The 17250-nt window shown below is 35.9% G+C and overlaps 1 protein-coding gene across 1 annotated transcript in view; it reads left to right on the forward strand.

Moving 5' to 3' along the window:
• Window positions 1-17250, forward strand: part of SLC39A12 (solute carrier family 39 member 12) — a 119491-nt gene that overhangs the window by 54763 nt on the left and 47478 nt on the right. Inside the window, exons 6-7 of the mRNA XM_044678361.1 lie at window positions 12676-12848; window positions 14553-14705. Of these exons, the coding sequence (XP_044534296.1) occupies window positions 12676-12848; window positions 14553-14705 (326 nt within the window). The remainder of the gene's footprint in view (window positions 1-12675; window positions 12849-14552; window positions 14706-17250) is intronic.

The following is a 17250-nucleotide window of genomic DNA, read 5'->3' on the forward strand; positions in this document are numbered from 1 at the left end:
ACATTTGATAAAAATATTGACCTATTGGTACCTAAAAGTTTTAACTTTACAATTCCCTGCTCACAATTGCCAAACCAATGGGTCTCAGGCTTCCTACTCTTTCTTAAGCAGATGGAAATGAGACTCTCAATTGTCTATAGTAATTGAGGACATGACTGCTACATGTCATTTGAAAATAGTTAATGATCCAAAAATCACCTTGATTTGGCTTTGGAACTCATTTTGTATCATTTTTGAATTATTGCTTCCTATTTTGTTTTCCTTTATCTGATTTCCCAAATCATCTGTACCTTAAATGGCTTAATTTGCAGAAAGCTCAGGGAGTAAATCAGTTTAATAATTTAAAAAATGCTGGAGGATTCCAATAGTCAAGATGTCTTTGGATAACTGATAGCCAACAGAACATGAATTGGTTGGGAGTTGCCATAGTGGAAAGATCAGTGAACTTGAATCACAAGATCTGGTTTGGAATCCTGTCTCAAAATTTTCTGTCTACATGAATATGGGTAAGGCACTTCATCTCTCAAAGACTTAATTTTATCCTCTGTAAAATGGACTTAATAAATCCCACACTTACCTATCTCACAGTATTTTTTTTTTGGTATTATGAAGCACTCTATAAACATTAGTCATATAAATCCAAGCTATTACTATAACTCTTAAAGAATAGGAAATAGTCTTTATAATTTTTAGGAAATCTTCAAAGATAATATAAAAGCTTTCAAAGATCCATAGTGATTTTAGACTTCATTTTCTCTGTATTTTGACCAATGGGCACTTTGTTACTTTATGAAATATATTCTCAAGCATTTTTATAACAGAGATTCTAGCAGCTCACCGATTCTTCCAGGCTTTTCTTAAATATTCCAAAGATAAGTTCTTAGTGTATGCTTAGGGGAGAATTACCCTTTTAGCTATGTCTAGAGGCCAAGTCTCAGGTTCTCTCTAGTTATTGCTCTAGGGAAACCATAATTTAAACTTTTGGAAGATCAAAAGTCAGGCTAATGATGAGTCTTCCCCAGGGAAGCCAAAGAATCATCTCGATTTCTAACAGAAAGAAAGAAAGATTGCTTACATCCTATTGGTCTTTACTCCTGACTGCCCACACTTTGGAATATTTGACTCACCGCCAACTATTTTAATAGCTTTACTACATTATAAACACCATGTTAATTTCATGCCATTATCATCACATACCTCGTCCCATCATATAAAATATCCCATCATGTGGCACAACATATCACATCCTGACACAATGAGGTCCATCCAAATACATACAAGACATGCCATATCACTATGTATAAAATAATTCACAACACAAAATCTCAATAAAATTCACCATATAGCATGAAATAATATATTCAGTTAGATGCTAAAAGACCTGGCTTCTTCCACTGTGCTCTGGTCAAGAGAGTACAAGGTACCCTGTGATCAGCAGAAGGGGGTGCTATATCTCCCTGTAACTAACCATCACCTCTATCCCTACTCCCACCATCATTATCCTATGTAGTTCCATTTCTCCTGACTGGCTAATCACAAAGCTGAATCAAAGTTCCATGAAGTTTAGAAAGTATGTTTTGAAATATATCAATTTACTCAAAATATAAAATGCTTCTTTTCAATTCATTTGAGCCACAATCCTTTATAATAGCTTCACTCCCCCATCCAATCATAAATCCTCCTCAAAGTCATAAAATTCAACAATTCAATTTTAATAGCCAAGTGATTTATTCAATCAGATAAAATAGGGAAACTCTAGAGAACAATGAAGCAGCTTCAAATAACAGCCTGTGAGACTGTTGCAACTTGTGTTGATTTTCCATCCCTCCATCCCTCTGATATGAACAGAAAGGAATTGTGATTGGGCAGGTTTAATTAACTATCAAACTCTTCCTCAACAAGTGCTCAGGAAATAAGGGGAAAAGCAGTTGTGATGTGGAATTCCTTTTGATCTTACCAAGACCAGCTGTAATAATGGGGTTGGCTGCTCTTTACTTCCTGCTGCTCCCCGTTCCTTCTGGCTGTTTCCAGCTCTGCCCCAATCTGCTCACACCACATGTGTGATCTCTCAATATGTCCCACTTCCACGAGTGATTTCACAAAAAGAGTTTTTAGCTCACACATTACTTTCCCCCGCTTGCAGTCATAGGGTCAATATAACATAGGTCTGCTTCCTGCTTCATGCCAAGAAAAGCAAGGATTCTCATTCAGGTTGTATAAATGGAGACTCCATCCCCCATAAGTCCCTTAGTTTTCCCCAAAATCCCTCTAATCTCTCCTGTATTTGTGTAGTCATGTTATTGTTTTGTATTTGACTGTAACTGCTCCCTCTTTCTCTTTTGCTCCTGGGAGCAGGCTGGGTGAGTTTAGTACCTTTTCCCTCTAGTTTTTTTTTTGTTAGTTTATTATTAATAAAACTAAAATATAATATTTCATTATTGAATATTAATTTTAAAATCCACATGGTTTTCCTACCTCAATTGCCTCAGCTGTGGGAGAAAAGCCACATCTCTGGCCAGAAATCTCTCTGACGGCAAAGGAAGAGGAAACATGATAACTTAGGGAAATCTATGCATGTACACAACCCCTAGCTTTCTCAAGTCTCTCTGTGATCTCTTAATCCTGGTGCTCCTGGAAGGCTTCAAAATTCCCTTATCCATAAGGATATGATGGAGTCAGCTGGAACTAGCTCCACGAGCTGATTGTTAGTTAAATTTTCAGCATGAACGGTTACAAATCAAAGATCAACACATAGTACAAATCAATGGCGAATTTATTGTTTTGTTGATTGTCTAAAGTTATAGAGAAAGTGTTAATAATACAGATTAAACCTAAAAGTGAATTGTGGTTACTTTTTTCCCTCTAGAGAGAGTTGTCAAACGTTTAACAGCACATCCATGGTTACACATGATTATACATACACATATAGAAACACACACCTCCACATACCATAAAAACACATCACAATTCAAGAAATAGAAAATATATAACATCAAATGATATGGGAAATCACATAACATGCAGTCTATGGATTATCAGATATAATGCAACACATTTAACATGTGCTAGATGATGGCATAAATGCAGAGTTGGTCCTTGAAAATCCAAAACTTATTTCTCAGAAATGGGTCTAGTGACTTGTTTAATTACTAAAATACAGCCATGTCAAGTGATACCTTTACAAAGCATCATAACACATAATACACCATATATAATTTAAGCAACAAACATCATAACACAAAATAAAGCATGTAACATATAATAACTTACAATATGCCATAAAGTGTGCTGTATATAATGTACATATACTGGTTGAATTCAACCCATACAAGATATAACAGATAAAGAGGCAAACTATGATGCCTGGCATATAATATCCAACATAAGATATATAACTAATGGCATAAAGGAATATAATGGATTATACTACTGCAAATATCACATGTAATATATAAAACATAATACATAATATGTAATAGGCATAATATAATGCATAAGTAAAATACCATATATCAGATGAAATAATATATACTTTACAACAATTATGGGACCTATTTATCTGCCAAAGTATGATTTCCATTTTGTACTTATAAAGTTGGTTGTTTGAACTGAAGGGTAAAATTTAACATTTATCCCTATATTTTATTTCATTTCATTTGACTCAAATATCTAATCCTGTCATGATTTTTTGAACCCTGATTCTGTTATTTGGACTTTTAATTATTCCTCCCAACTCTGCATGGTCTGAAACTTTGATCAGTATACCAGTTTATTTAAGTAACTGCAAAAATACTGGCTAGTGCAGAAACAAGTAAAAATTCTTGACACACTACACTGTACACCTAACTTCAAGTTGACATCAAATTATTCTAGTTGGATTTGATTGTTCAATCAGAAGTGAATTCTCCTAGTTTTAGAATTGTTTAGCTCTTATATTTTCTACAAAAATACTTGATAAAATGCTTTATTAAAATCTAGGTAAATGTTCATCATTCCTAAGCTTGACTAGTTTAGTAACCCTGCTTTTTAAAAAATGTTTCATTGTTTGTCTTCAATCTTCCTGTACTCTCCTATTTTTCACATTTTCCCAAAATTACCATCAGTAGCTGTCACCATACCTTTCTTCTACTACTTAAGTATAACATATGAGCCCTATAATGTTAACAAATCAGGAAAATTAGGTTATATCTTACTATATTTTGACTTATCTTGAGTATTGATTCCTGATTAGTAATTTTTCCCTTACCTTTCCATGCCAAATATATTTTTCTTTGTTGGAAAACAATTGAAACAAAATAAAAATTGAGCATCTCTGTCTTCTATAATCTGTTATCTATCATACCATCTATCTCAAACATCAGTTTTAAAGCCTTTTTAAATTTTTTTTTCCTCATTAAAGCTAAAAAATCAGTTCTACAGATTTCTTGCCAAATTCACCTAATTTTGAGGTTTAGCTCTCCTAAGATCTTTTTTACAGGACATCTATCCTTTTAAATATGTCCTTGTTAAGTTCTCTTGTTTCTATCCAAGGAATATTTTTAAAAAGTATTAATAATCTTTTCAGACATGCTGCCTTTTCTTAGAGTCGCCAGCATTTCATTTTTGATAACTTCTTAACCTTTATAGATTTTCTCTTGAACTTTAGTACCTCAAATCCTACTTATATTTGCTTTGAACCCTTTACAATATGCTCTCTGAAAATGCTTGTTAAAATATTCTCCATTTTCCTTTCCTTTTTAACAAATTCTAAAATGGAGTAGACACTCCTCCCTACCAATTTTCCCATCCATTTTTGCCTTACCAAAGAGAAGATCGACAAAAGGATCTTCTCCTTTTATTGTTTTTTTCCCCTACCATTTTAAGGATGATATTATAAAGGAAAGCAAGGAAAAGGAAAAATATAAAAGGAAAAAATATAAAGAAAAAATATAAAGGAAAAAATATAAATAAAAATAAAATAAAATATAAAGGAAAAATCCAACAGATTTTTGTATAATTGTAGTCCCTCATCACCAAAAGAGCATAATTCTGTGTTGAGTTGTAAACTTTTCTCTAAGTTTTATTAGTATTTGTCCCCTTGTGATACAAACATTGCTCCTTTTTCTCACATATTTTCCCCATGTACCTACTTTCTAGAGTTATGAGAATCAAACAAAATAATATCATAAAGCATTCAGCATTCAGTTAACACATTTACAAATGTTAGTTATTGATAATGAAGAGGTTTCCCTCTGGCATCTGTATTTTCTCATGAGTCTATCTTCTTCACATAACATCAATTAATCATGTGTAGGAAAATAAAATATAGCAGTAAATAGAAGACACAATACACCACAGCAGCACTATACAACACAGGATACTCTGCTACATATATCACAACGGATGGTTGTAACATAAAATATGAATCAATCACAAAAATCTCTATATAACATGTAATCTAACAAATATAAATATTATATAACATTTGGCATGAGATATAGTATAATACATACACCGTAGCATATTTAACACATAGAATAACATATATTGCATGAATTATTTAAGGAATATATAATATACAAGGAAATTATATTCACATCATGTATTACATGGCGATGTAAAACATATCATATAACATATATGATAATACATGTATCACAACAGATGTAACAATACAACACTAATAAGGAGGTAATATATTATAAAACATACACCACAGCATCTACTATGTAATCTGTCATGTAGAGCATGAATGAACCACAAGACATAACATATCACATCATGACATAAAGCACATTGTACAGCATAACCTAAAACAAAGCAATGTGACACCTTATGATACATGTAACATGCAACCAGATACAACATAAATTATAGATGATACATAATTCCAATAATAGCTGGAATAAAAATAATCCAATATACACTATAGCACGTGCATAACGTAAAACCCAACCGTGCATCAGAACCTATGCAAGAGAGCTAATAAATAGCAAAGTAGGCGATAAAGAACTTGGCACAATCAGACATATGTTACACAAAAATCATGGATTAATATACAACCAAGGAAAATCCAACACTTCACATGTAAATGCCACAGCATGTGTATATTATACACACAGACACACACAAAATATAAGTGGACATACACATAATGTTTCATGTGTGCATGTGTATATATGTGCACACCTGTGAACACATACATGCTGAATTAATACATAAATACATACATGCATACACGTGTAAATAAATACATGTGGTCATGTGATAACATACACATGTGACACACATATGCACACATATCACAGTGCATGGATGTATTTATGTATTTTATATGCACAAGTGTATTACATATACACATATATACCTATGTTTATTATATACACATATAACCAGTGTGTGTATGTGTATATCCCATATACACATACACACATATATTAGCGTATGTGGTTAATATAAACACACTCATAACATGTGTGTATCATATACATATAAAATATATACATGTATCATATACATGTACACAATATAAACACAATGGTATTGCTGCATTCATACATGTACATGTAATGTACACATCTGGTTTATATGCACACACAGTCATGCAACACATAGTATATCATGTACTGGCACATATAATGTACTTGTGTGTTATGTGTTCGCATGTGTGGTGTATAGTAATACATTGTGTTACACATGCACATATATTCAAATGTATTTTATACACACATACATATAGTCATACACATATATTTTCTATAATACAAATATTTCCTATATATGCACATGTCCACACATGTATTGTCTATACATATATACATGTATTTCTATGTTTATACAGCTGTATTTATTATATACTTACATACACTTACATTATTTATGCACATATACATGTATACACAACCTACTCATGTGTGAGTTATATATGCACACATATCTACATACAGATGTGTTGCATATACACGCACACATGCATAGTGCAGATATAGACATACATGTGTATGCTATATACACACGAATGTATTATTTACACATATGCATGCATGCCTATCTGATATGTATATATACACACAAATGCATGTATACGTGTATATTATCAATAAATACACATATATGTGTGCACACGTGTATATATGTACAGAGGCTATTTGTTGTCTTTATCATATACACACATGTATAAAATACATGTATAACTCTATAAAATCATACACCACACATCACAACCTACCATGTTTACATTATAGAATAATGTACATAATGCATAACGTATACTCTATAACACACATTAAATGACATCAGCTACGACATGCAGAATGTGCCGTCAGGCGTGGAATTCGGCAGAGTCTGGCACCGCATGACCAGGAACATGGGAGCTCTGACCCATCACACGCCTGCACGGCGCCTGCAGCTTCTGTCCTTTCCGTGGCTCTGCTGTGACTCTGCCCAGGTGAAGGACTCTCGGGGAGGAAACCCTTTTCCCCTGGGCAGAGCCGCTGCGCCTCGCCTGGAAATCGGAGCCTGGGATGGACTCGTATCTCCGAGGACTTAAATAACTTGCTGCAGTCACAGCCACGCTACACATCAGACGGGAGCCTTCAACAGAGCCATATGAACTCCGGAGGCAGCCTTCTGCTCACTGGTCCAGGCTCTCTGTATATAATCAATATACAATATAACACAAAAGAATGCAACATGTAAAACAATGCCCATAACACGATTCACAATATAACAAAGTATAAAATCAAAATATAACCTAAGAGACACAACACAATGATACAATAATATTCTAGAACATATAACACAAAACCCTACAACACGTTACACATTGGCTCATATAACATCAGGATGCATAATATTATGTTATGACACATCATGATATTATACATAAAATTACATGGCATTCCCAAGCTTTATATTATATTGCAACACTCTTTAACCTTTTAGCCAAATTACATAGACAAAAATTATAAAACATACTCAAGTACGTTTCCAAAAATAGTATGGAAGTTCACAAAGTGTCCTGTACTTAGGCTGCCTTGAAAGATAATTCGTTTAGATTTTTGAGCCATAAGACCAGATCTGAAGACTGTTGGGAGGTGGCGTGTCCTGTTAAATGTCCAGTTTTTAATCAATGAACTCCAAGTCTGTTACTCTTAGAAAATAATGTCCTTATTCCATTCGCATGAATCATTGCCACTCCTTTTCCTGGGATTTGAGGTCTTGTTTGTCCCGAGATGAATGGTTCAGAGGTGTGTTAGGCACTGGCACCCCATTCAAATTAGCTGTAAAGGAATATGGCGTCAACAGAAAATGAATTATAAGAAAATGGCAATATTGCTAAAGTTAGCAAAGAAGATAAATGCCTACATCCTTAATATTTTCTTGTTTACCAAGACCTTTGACTGTTAACATTATCCTAAATCACGTGTATCACGATGGTCCCAGTTCTAAAGGTGTCTGTTCGACCAAGAATCCTATGCTTTCTTCTCCAGCACCTACAGTCTTCTTGTTCTGAAATGTATGGTAGCTAGAGTTTATTCTTCATTTCTCTGTGCCACTTTCAGTCAGACCCTTTGACTTCTAAGTTCTAGGTAGAATGGAATGACCACCTTTCAATTCTTGTATGTTTTTCTAGGTTCAAGGGAACTAGTATCCTGAAGTCCAAACCCAACATAAATACCAAGTATCTGCAAAAGATAACACAGATAAACATGAGAGAGAATAAAAATGAATGTTCTAGCAACTTCTAATCCAACATTAATCACCTTAACATTTGCCAACAAGAACTGTTGGTCCTCAACTCTAGTTTACTATTCAAATCCAATTCAGGCCCTATTTTCACTTATCTTTAGCAGTCTATTGTATCTTCAGTGGCCAACAGTAGACTTTTCCGCTCCTTCATGTTGTCTGTGCTCAAAAAGGGACAGGTAAAGAAAATAAGAATGTGTTCCTACATGATCTCTATTAGTTAAAACCAATTATCCAAAGTCCTTTGTGCTCCTGTAATTAAAAAACAAAACAAAACAAAACAATCATTGCATTCAGATCTCCAAAAAGGATCCCACCCTCCAGTTTTAGAAAGGTTTAGAAAAGATCTCAGATTCAGAAGATAAATGAACTACCAATTCAAAAGAGTTCTCTTCCCAGTTAATACTGATGCAAATTCATGAAGCCATTTGGTATTGTTCCCTACTAAAATGTCAGCATTCACTCAATTCCTCAATTGGAGAGTTAGAAACTTTATGTAGTTTCTAACTTCCTACTTCATTCCCACTTTCCCATGGCTAAAGAAAGACACCAAAGTTTTCTTGAATCAGATAAACTCCAGTACACTAGTACACATACATTTAAATAGCACACACACACACACACACACACACACAAACACACACGCGTGCGCACACACATACACACAGATTTAACACTGAACTCTAAAGTAATTCCTAGTAACCATTTGCTTTAGGGACTCTACCAAGTCCTTTAGACAAATATAAGTAGAGGCAGTGTCCCATAGGAATAAATTTATCCAGTTTTCCTTCATCTAAAAGCCATCAGTCACCCAGCACCTGTAAAACAGAATACATGTATCAGTAGAAAACCTCTCCCCAATCCCACCAAATCCTTCCCACTCCCTCACTCCCCCACCAAGAGGATACATCACTTTGGAAAAAGTCTCCTTTCCTGGAGTACAGCCTGGAAACTCTTGCTGTGGGGAAAGATGAAAATCTTATAATCAGGAATAGGCATTCTTTAGGTTGTTGCTGAAAAAAATGCCTCTCCCTCCTGATTCATACGATATGTCCCTCTCTAGATTCTTTCCACAGTCATCTTGACTCTTGCCTGATACACTGGTTCTTAGTCTTCTGTGGCCTCTGACCACTGACATATCCACATCTCTCTGGGGGATCCCAAATTTTTAACAATAGCTCACCAAGCAAATTTTGTGGTCTCTGGTAACCTTGATCTCCTGTCATCTTTTCTCCCTGAGTGTCCAGATCCCAGCAGTATTCCAAAGCTTTCTTAACCCAATATGTTACTCAGCATTATATATAATTACTAGACTGTCCTCAAAATTCTTGCTTTTTAGTCTTACGGCTTCTCTGATTTAGAAGGAATTTCTTTTCTTTTCACTCTCTTCTCTTACTGAAATAATCAGCTCATTAAAGACGACAAAGAGAAACCCCCACCTCCTCACAGGCAGAGGTTCCTCAAGTCTCCTTGTTTTTACTCCTGACTTTACCTTCATTCTAGAACTTTCTGGAATGTTCCACAAGAATGTCTTGTGACCAACTGTTGTTTTGTAATGTAAACATTACTTAAGTTCCCTTGGAGACTTGGGTGGCACCCCCAAAGTAGGCTGAAATGGCACTGGCGATTAGAGCGCGTTCCTGAAAATAGGAATTGTCACCTTGTGTCTTTCAGGAACATCTGACTCTTAGGACCCCTACCTCCCTCTGCCTGGAAAGGGTGTAGGGTAGAGATATCTGGAAACACCTTGCAAATCCTCTATTTAAGGAGGTCCAGGCAAACACACCTCATAACTTCTCTCCTGGCCTTTGCTTTGGACTTCTCTAAAATCTCTGGAAACTCAACTCCCTGAAAGATCAAATCAGTTCTGAAACTCACACTTCCTCAATCACCTCCCTAGAGGGGTGAGAAGGTGGACATCAGGGAGAGTCATGCACAGATACGATTTTTTGTCTGGCTATAGGATATTATTATGCCCCCATGGTGGGCATTCTCCTTCCCTTCAAACCTCCTTTTCAGGGAACAGATGGACTCAGTGGATTGAGAGCCAAGCCTAGAGACATGGGGTCCTGTGTTCAAATCTGACCTTAGATACTTCCTGGTTCTGTGACTGGGCAAGTCACTTAACCCCAACTTCCTACCACTCTTTTTGCCTTAGAACGAATACATAGTATTGATTCTAAAACAGAAGGAAAAGTTTTTTTGTTGAGGTTTTTTTTTCAATCTCCTTTTCATTTTTTTTTTTAAGAGTAGGGACTGCCTTACTTTCTTTGAATCAAAGGGCAACCCAGTATTTTGACTGCCTGATTGATCCAGATGAAGGAAGTATTGTTCTCATAAGTCTCCTTAGGTTCACTGAGTCTCCCTAGCTATTCCTCCTGCTCAGCCAAACTCCATGGAGTTATTGTCAGCTGAGTGATCCAATGCCATTCTAACTTCATTAATAGTTGACAAAAATAAGCTCATTCCTTCTGTTTCTTTATAATTTCCTAAAATTACTAGGGTACTACTTAGAAATCATTTTTTAAAATTAATATTTATCAGTGAAAATCCGATCTCTGTTTCTCTGTCATCAGCTTCTGATTAAATTCTTGTTCTCTTTATAGTACTTCCTTGGTTAGACTGTACCTTTCTTCATCTTGCTTTTTTTAAAGCCTTAGTTTCTTGTTCAAGGTGACTTACTGCTTTTTTTTTTTTAAGTTATCCATCTCCTGACCCCATTTTCTTCTTTTCCATTGTTCAGTGTTCCTTCCTTTCAAATGTCTTTACATATTTCTGGTGACCTCCTCTCAAAGACTGGCCAGGACCAACAAACCTACAATACAATATTTCCTTTTATTACTCAAGTTGTAAAAGCTGCAATGTTTATTAAATAAATATTCTAATTCTTTAAAGCTTGATACAATGTAGAGGGTGGAATGGTAAATGAGGCAGAATCTCTTTTTTCTCCAGGGTCTAGGATTCATCATACAAGTTAATTTTTAAAAGAAGACAATAGGTTTTCATTTTCCTCATCTGAAACTGAAATCCCTACCACGGGAGTATATGGCAGCAATTAAATGTATGCCCAAGTATTTTTTTTTAATTTTTTTTTATTTTAAACCCTTAACTTCTGTGTATTGACTTATAGATGGAAGAGTGGTAAGGGTAGGCAATGGGGGTCAAGTGACTTGCCCAGGGTCACACAGCTGGGAAGTGTCTGAGGCCGGATTTGAACCTAGGACCTCCCTTCTCTAGGCCTGGCTCTCAATCCACTGAGCTACCCAGCTGCCCCCCCCCCAAGTATTTTTATAATAGATATTGAAATCTAGACACTCACCAAGTCTCCCAGGCTCTTCATAAATTTAACTGGCCAAAGAGTATTTATTACATGTTTACTATGTTCTAGGCACTCTGGTCCACTCAAATCACAAATTTAAAGCTGGCACTGAGGTGACCCCCATACTGACCTCGTCTAGTCCTTAAAGTCTTTGGGATGGAGAGTAACTTATGTGCTCAGAAAATAAAATATAAGTCAATTCTTCTACCTAGTATGACCTCGCTTAAATGTGATGGTCTCAGGGGACCAAAGAAAAATCACAACCTCTCTATAAGAACAGTTCCTTTGTAATTCACTTGCTTCCACCTCTGATGTTATCTATCTTTTAGAATGTTCCTGAATATTCTACTTTGGGCAAAACATTTTTTCCCAGAATATCTACAATATATTTTATATACAACCCATAACCTTGAGGTTTGTGTGACATCCCCAAAGTGGGACTGAAATATTACATTCCCTGGGAAGTGGGAGTAACACTGTCCACCATCCATCTGATGTAATTAAATGGAAGTTGCCATACCACTTCTCCATTTTAAAATGGGTATTATAACTATCACTGGTTCTGTAAAGGCAGTTTCCCTTAGCATGGTCTCTGGCTTAATGAACATTTTCACCTTCTTTTAATCTAGAATATGGCTACAGCACTGCTGCCGTTTTACTCATCACAGTGGGTTCCATGTTTGGAACAACTCTCATCCTTTTCAACAACTGTGAGGAAAACTACAAGCTTGTTTTACAACTCTTTGTGGGTTTAGCTGTTGGAACCCTCTCTGGTGATGCCCTGCTCCATCTGATTCCACAGGTAACTACCCTATTTTTAATTCTTGTTTTCTTTTGAAAGACATTTTTTAGCTCTTGGAGAAGCTATAGCCCCCTTTATTCAAGCCCCAATAGGTTATTCAGATAAACAAATACAATGGTATATAATGTCTTGATAAATAAAAAGCTTTTTAGCCCTTGGAGTATTGGAGGAGAGTAAAATCAACATGAAGCCCTTTAAAACTTTACTCTGACTTTTGTCTGTGAACTGGACAGGCCTCTGAGCAAATGGAAAGTAAATTCTTGGTCTTGGCCATAGCTGGAGTCAGCTGCCCAACCTACAAGTAACAGTGTGAGTCCCCCAGAATCTTTCACCAGGCAACTTGAAGAAAAAAATTCCTGGGATTCTTTGCCTAGTGCAAATTATGTCACTCCCACATCTGGACTTCCTCATGATCCACCTAGGAAGGAAAGTTGCCTCTTCTATATCAATATGGAAGAGATCTTTTAAGACTGATCTTTTAAGAGCTCACAGATATTTTTGATACACTAACCCTTTTAATCAATCAATTAATCAATTGGTCGACAAACATTTATTAAGTATTTCATCATAAGATTAGCAGGCTCTAAGAATAGGCAAGGTACTAGGATATGCCCTGCCAGTTCCTTACAGATGCTAATGGCATTAAATAATTTGGACATACCCTTCCACAGTGAATTAGGTAGGCGAGGGATCAATGGATACTAATTTATTTATGCTCCTCTAACAATATAAAGAACTACTTTGGCCATAGCCAAAGTATGAGTAGAACTTTCTGGTACAGAGAGGTTGAGAGGAAGCATATTATGATTAGAGGCTGATCTTAGAATGATTAGAGGCTGGATTCAAGTCTCATCTTTGACATAAACTCATTGTGAGTCCTGATCTCATGCTAAAAGATAGATATTTGCCATCTTCCTTCAGTGTCCACACTTGGCTTTGTCATTCTCTGTCTGGCCCAGAGAGGCTAACAGCCTATATATACTGCTGTAGAAATTGGACAGCAAGTAGCCAAATGTCAATAAGCCAAAAGAGGTGCACTTGATACAATTTCTTCAGTTTAAATTTAGTATTAAAAGATTAGCCTTGCAATTTTTTCAATGCAACCACAAAGGAAGACCAACCGTTTAACATTCATCACTCCTTTTCTTTCCCAGTAGAATGTAAATTCCTTGAGGGCTGGGACTGCTTCATTTTTGTCTTTATTTTCCTAGCACTTCACAGAGTGACTGACATTTAATTTGCTGATTTGAATTAAGTTAAATTGAATCATCACACACCAACCAATGAACTACTTCTCTTAGATCAATCTGGGCATGAAATCCATTGCTTATTCAAAAGAACTATTTGGGGAAAGAGAAATAGCACTAATTTGGGGGGAAAGGATCCAGCTAAAGGACTGGAGATGTAGAGGAAAAAATCATGCCTAGGAATGTGAAGCTCAGGAAGGATTCTCCTAATTATAGATGAAAAGTCTAAACTGGTCCCCTTGATTCTCTTCCATTTCATTATACTTAATGCTTACTGAAGCTTATGGTAGAACTAGAACCCTTCCATCAAAACATACTCTTCTTAGGAGCTCAAAGGGATGCTCTTAGGCTTTCCCAGCACCCAAATTGGATGTACTCAGCAAATGGATCTATCACTGATATTTAAAGAAAGAAAAATCCATTCATTTCTGCCTGTTTTGTGTTCCTGTCTTTCTAGATTCTTGGCTTACATAAGCAGGAAGCACAAGATTTGGGACATGTCCATGAAGGGAAAGAATATATATGGAAACTATTGGGATTAATTGGAGGAATTCATGGATTTTTTCTGATAGAGAAATGTTTCCTTCTTTTCATATCACCAAATGCCAAGGTAAAATTTAAAAATGTTTGTTGTGCCCCCTAATGTGGCATTTTTATAACATTTGTCTGATGTGTACATATATGAACATATATATTTTAAAACAAAAAAATAGAATGTTAAATCTTGAAGGAACCTTATAGAGTATTGGTCCAAATGAAGCTCAGAAAAAGAGAAATGAAATGTCCATAGTTTCATAATGTTAATCAGTAGAAAAGCTATGTATAGTGGTGTTCAGGGAGGACTAGCACTTCTGGCGGGAGGGCCAGTGTTGTGTGCACTATGGAGCCCCTAACTGCTCAGGGAGGACTAGTCCTTCTGGTTGGAGGGCTTGCTGAGTCCTTTTCAGGGCTGCTTTCCTCTACTGGTATCCACCTTTTACCCAACTGTCCACTTGTGGCCCAAAGAAGCTGTAGCCTTCTCAGCAGCCACAATCCTGTAGAACTGTTTCAGCAGACTGGCTCTGTGGGATAAGGTCACTGACAGGTCTCAAACCCATCCCTGAATTAGGGGGATGTCTACTCTAGGTAGACAAAGCCTTCCCCAGGTGGAAGGGATGGATGAGAATGTTCCAATGCAATGAAGGTAGGCTGTACAGAACATTTAGAACTTGGTCAGACATGGAAGAAGATAAGGTCAGCCCACTATGTCCCCAGTCATCTCCAGTCTTCTTGACTTTTATCTTGCCACTAGACTTTGATGACTCTGGAAGAGAAAATAAGACTGATGACTTTGTGCAACTCAGCCTCACTTAAATCCAATTTATGTGTAATTCAAAAGACATCACCCAGATGTCACTGGCTTAGAAAATGAAGGACAAACAACATTGAAAGAGTCAAGGTTAGAACATGTCATACCACACTATCATGTTCTGAGGAAATGATATAGGAGTACTAAAGCCATTATTTCCTAGACTACTTAGATTATTGTGAACTGCAAGTTCTTTATAAATCAATGCTTTTGTTTAAAAAAACAAAACAAAAAAGGACAATGCTGTTTATGAAATATCTATAAAAAGGAAGCAACAAATATGACAACAGAGTCCAGAAGAACTGGTTTCAAGTCCTGCCTCTTAGAAATAATGGGTATGTGACCTTGAGCAAGTCAATGATCTTTTCAGTGTTCTAAGCAACTCTCTAAGACTATTTAGGTGGCAGAGCAAATGAACAGGTGCAGTTTTGCTTTAGAAGAGCACATTTCCTCACTTAGAATTCCCTGTTCTAATTAAATCCCACATCCCATCCAAAACACAAGAGTAATTAGTCTTTGTATTATAATTAGTTATCAAAAGGTTTTCTTGGGTTATTTGGAAGTTGGAACACACTGCATGCTGGAGTCAGAGGATCAATAATTACTCAATGGGGAAAGGAGAATCTGAATATATAGACAATAGTCAACTTTTGGCTGATAGCCTCCTAAGGAAAAATGCACAAAAGGCTGATATTTTTATATCTGAGGAAATTTATAAATGAAATCACAATGACTTCATGGTACAGTTGAAAATAGGGTAGATTTCGAGTTAGAAGATCTGAGTTGAAATCTTTTCTTTGCCACTACCAGTGTGATCTTGAGTAACTTAGCCACACTACAAGACTCAGTTTTGTCAACTATAAAATAAGATATTTAGACTAGATGATCTCTGAGGTCCCTCCCTTCTCTACATCTATAATCCTATGACCTCAGGAAATAGCTCTGTGGCAACATAGAGAATCATTAATTTCTCCAAATAGTAAGAATTCTCAGTGGCTATTTCATCCAACCCCCTTCCTGAAGGCAGAATTTCCCCCACGAAAAACCAGCAAGTGGTTTATTCAACCTTCTCTGGCAGATTTCTGAAGAGAAGGAACTCATTTACAACATCAATAGCTTATTCCACTTTGGAGAGCTCTAATAATAAGCTTTCCTTATCAAAATTTGCTTCCTTTTCATTTCTATCTCTAACTCTGGGACCATGCAAAACAAATGTGATCCCTTTTCTGAATGGCACTCTTTCAAGTATTTGAAGAAGGCTTCTCCAGAAAAACATCCCTAGTTCTTTAAATGTTCTTCATGTGACTATTTTAGTCTTACTGTCCTGTATGTTCTCAAAGTTGATGATACCCATCATGAATTGTGGTACCTACAATTCAACACAGTATTGCGCTAGTATTGGCCTGACTAGGATGGAGTCCTGTGGTTGTATCCTTTCTCTAGTTGTTGACAATGTTGATTAATGCATTCTAAGACTTTTTTTTCACTGCCTTATTGCATCATTAATACATATGGAGCTTTCAGTCCACTCCATTGATTTGATTTAATGCAAATAGATTGAATATCTCTTCATCTCCCAGGCTATGGTCAAATGAAAAGATATACATACAGTCTTAAAAGGTAAAGGCTAAATTATTCATATAAATCACAAGTTATATTTCAGATAATATATTGACTACTCATTATTAAATGATATAAAAATAAGATAACTATTTGGGGACACTAGAAGTGAGGGTTTTTTAACTCAGATTTATTTGTATTACTTGGCCATCTAAATAACTTGCTAATAGTTTATAGTCTTTTTTCA

This window comes from Gracilinanus agilis, chromosome 5 (assembly GCF_016433145.1).
Source record: "Gracilinanus agilis isolate LMUSP501 chromosome 5, AgileGrace, whole genome shotgun sequence".
Lineage (NCBI taxonomy): Eukaryota > Metazoa > Chordata > Mammalia > Didelphimorphia > Didelphidae > Gracilinanus > Gracilinanus agilis.